This window comes from Penaeus monodon, chromosome 16, assembly GCF_015228065.2.
Source record: "Penaeus monodon isolate SGIC_2016 chromosome 16, NSTDA_Pmon_1, whole genome shotgun sequence".
In the NCBI taxonomy this organism is placed as follows: domain Eukaryota; kingdom Metazoa; phylum Arthropoda; class Malacostraca; order Decapoda; family Penaeidae; genus Penaeus; species Penaeus monodon.
In genome coordinates this window covers 14,333,662-14,336,161 of record NC_051401.1, presented here as the reverse complement: position 1 = coordinate 14,336,161, position 2,500 = coordinate 14,333,662, and the positions used below count along the sequence as shown (strand labels likewise).

General features: G+C 34.9%; 1 protein-coding gene across 3 annotated transcripts in view; it reads left to right on the top strand.

The window, feature by feature from the left end:
• The window catches only part of LOC119582538 (transcription factor SPT20 homolog), a 20,074-nt gene that overhangs the window by 4,793 nt on the left and 12,781 nt on the right, over window positions 1-2,500 (top strand). For all 3 annotated transcript variants that reach the window (XM_037930862.1, XM_037930861.1, XM_037930860.1), the window contains exons 7-12: window positions 1-145; window positions 326-424; window positions 746-845; window positions 951-1,127; window positions 1,259-1,384; window positions 1,831-1,939. The exon at window positions 1-145 is cut by the window's left edge and continues 31 nt beyond it. In XM_037930862.1, the coding sequence (XP_037786790.1) occupies window positions 1-145; window positions 326-424; window positions 746-845; window positions 951-1,127; window positions 1,259-1,384; window positions 1,831-1,939 (756 nt within the window). The remainder of the gene's footprint in view (window positions 146-325; window positions 425-745; window positions 846-950; window positions 1,128-1,258; window positions 1,385-1,830; window positions 1,940-2,500) is intronic.

The window sequence follows — 2,500 nt, the reverse complement described above, 5'->3', positions numbered from 1 at the left end:
ATTTAACTGTTCCAGAAAATATAGATGTTTCAAAAGTGGCGCGTACATATGAACGACCAAATTATACAACAGATAACTCTCTTGTATTCATTGAGGAATTGGTGCTTGAGACTGAAAGAGGACAGGGAAGGATCTACCACACAAAGTAAGACTATACAAAACTTTGATAAGGATATAAACACTATGTTTTTAAGTATTAATGTGCTTTGAATTTTTCATATTCTGAACATTTTATATCAGGCATGATGCTGACTGCTCAAATTGTCATCTTTTGTTCATATTTTCTTTATCTGATAGTTTTTAATGATCTGAAATTTTTTTCCAGGCTGACAATATCTCAAAGGAAGACAGATGAGGTGTATTTTGGGGAATTGTATGTTGACCGTGATTACCAGGAGGGAAAGCAAAATGGATCCACATGCAAGTAAGCTTATTTGTTAGAAAAATAAGTGGTTATGATTTTGAATCCTGTTTCAGGTATTTACTGTATTGTTATTTGATGAATTATTATTATTATATATATATATATATTTTTTTTTTTTTTCTCTCAAAAACTCCTCAGAAGTATTTTGTTAACTTTTGTGGTGTGTGTGTGTGTGTGTGTGTGTGTGTGTGTGTGTGTGTGTGTGTGTGTGTGTGTGTGTGTGTGTGTGTGTGTGTGTGGTGCGCGCGCGCATGCACGTGCATTAATATATATATAAGTGTTAGAGGATATTTGTATGGATACTTTGTCCTTATGTTTTAGATTTCCATTGGGAACCCAGCAGCAGGTGTGTCGATACATTCAACAATTCAAAGAAATATTTACTGAAGACTGGAGGAAGAGTGTTAAAATAACACATAGGGTATGTACCTACTGATTAAGTAATATATCTAATGCTGTGTTTATATTTAATAATTGTGATGTTTTAGTTAGCCATGCATTCTTGATCATTGTTGACTTTCTGTAGGTGGCAGGGCAAGCAGCACTCTCCACATTCATGCCTGGGACCTATAAGAAGGATATAGCTGACTCTCTCAAACAGTCTGCTGCACAGCAACCTGGCCAGCAGCAGATTCAAGTGCAAGCACAACAACAGCCTCAACAAGCACAGCAGCAACCACAACAGCAACAACCAATACAACAGGTTTGTGGAAGAAATTGTTATGACTGGATTTCATCACATTCAGTTGTTCCAATGCTTTCTTCTGTTTCTCCTTTTTTATCTATATAAGGATTTGGTTATATGACATGTAAACTTTTGAAAATGAATTTCAGCAGGCAGCAGCTGCAGTAGCAGCAGCAGCTGTAGCAGCTGCAGGAGGACCTACAGGAGTTGCTCCTGCTTCCTCTGCTACCACATTGGCTCAGCACACACAGCCTAATGTCATTATTGTTTCAAATGTAAGTATTTGTAATGATACATGTGATTTACAAAAGTGCAATTATTCTTATTGCCTTCACTTTTAAATCTTCATTGGCAGTGGGCAAGTGTACTGAACTGTCAGTTGCTCAGAAATGGGTTGTGATATGTATTGCCAGATCATACTGTTGATGTTTTCTGTCACTAGTCGGGAATATCATTTGAGATATACTGTACAACTTAGTGATGAACTCAATAACAGTTTAATATGTATATATGTCAACATGTAAAGAGTTTTGTATTATATATGCAACTTTATTAGTTTACTGGAAGAGTGATATTTTTAAATCTTGGTCTTTTCTGAGAACTGTATTTACTGGCAAATATTCACTTTGTCTTGAGGAGAATTCCATCTAGGGTATATACATTTTTAGAAAAAAAAAAATGTAGACAATTATTTGTAATATTTTTACTCTTTTTTTTTAAGGGTGAAGGTGTTAAAAAGTCTGTCACTGTTGTAACAAAACCCATAACTGTGTCATCAGCATCAACACTTACCAGCCTTATATCGGCTCAGCCTGTCCAACAAGCTGCAGGTTAGTTTCTTTAATGTGATTAAATCACAGAAAACCTTAATAAAGGTGTTTTAGAATATTTTTTTCTTTAAGAGGAATATAATTTTCTTTAAGATGAATTAAGAAATTTGTTAATCTTAACTTAGTATTGCTGAGTACACCAAATATATGCCATTACATAAAAAAAAAAAAAAAAAAAAAAAATTATTGTCTTCAGCTATGATGATTTTTGGTATTTGCCATATGTGCTCTTATATTTGCCAGATTCGTAGTAATTGGAGATGACTCTTAATTATATAACATATAGTTATACATATCTTCTCACACTCACATGCATGTACATACATCTATGCACATACACTTGCAAATATGCATATTAGCATATCTAAATGCACACACTCACAAAGGCTAAAACACATACTCATACACACATGCACACTTACACAGACACACAAGCACTTATACACACATGTCTACACACGGACGCACACACACACACACACACACACACACACACACACACACACACACATTAACACACACACACACACACACACACACACACACACACACACACACACA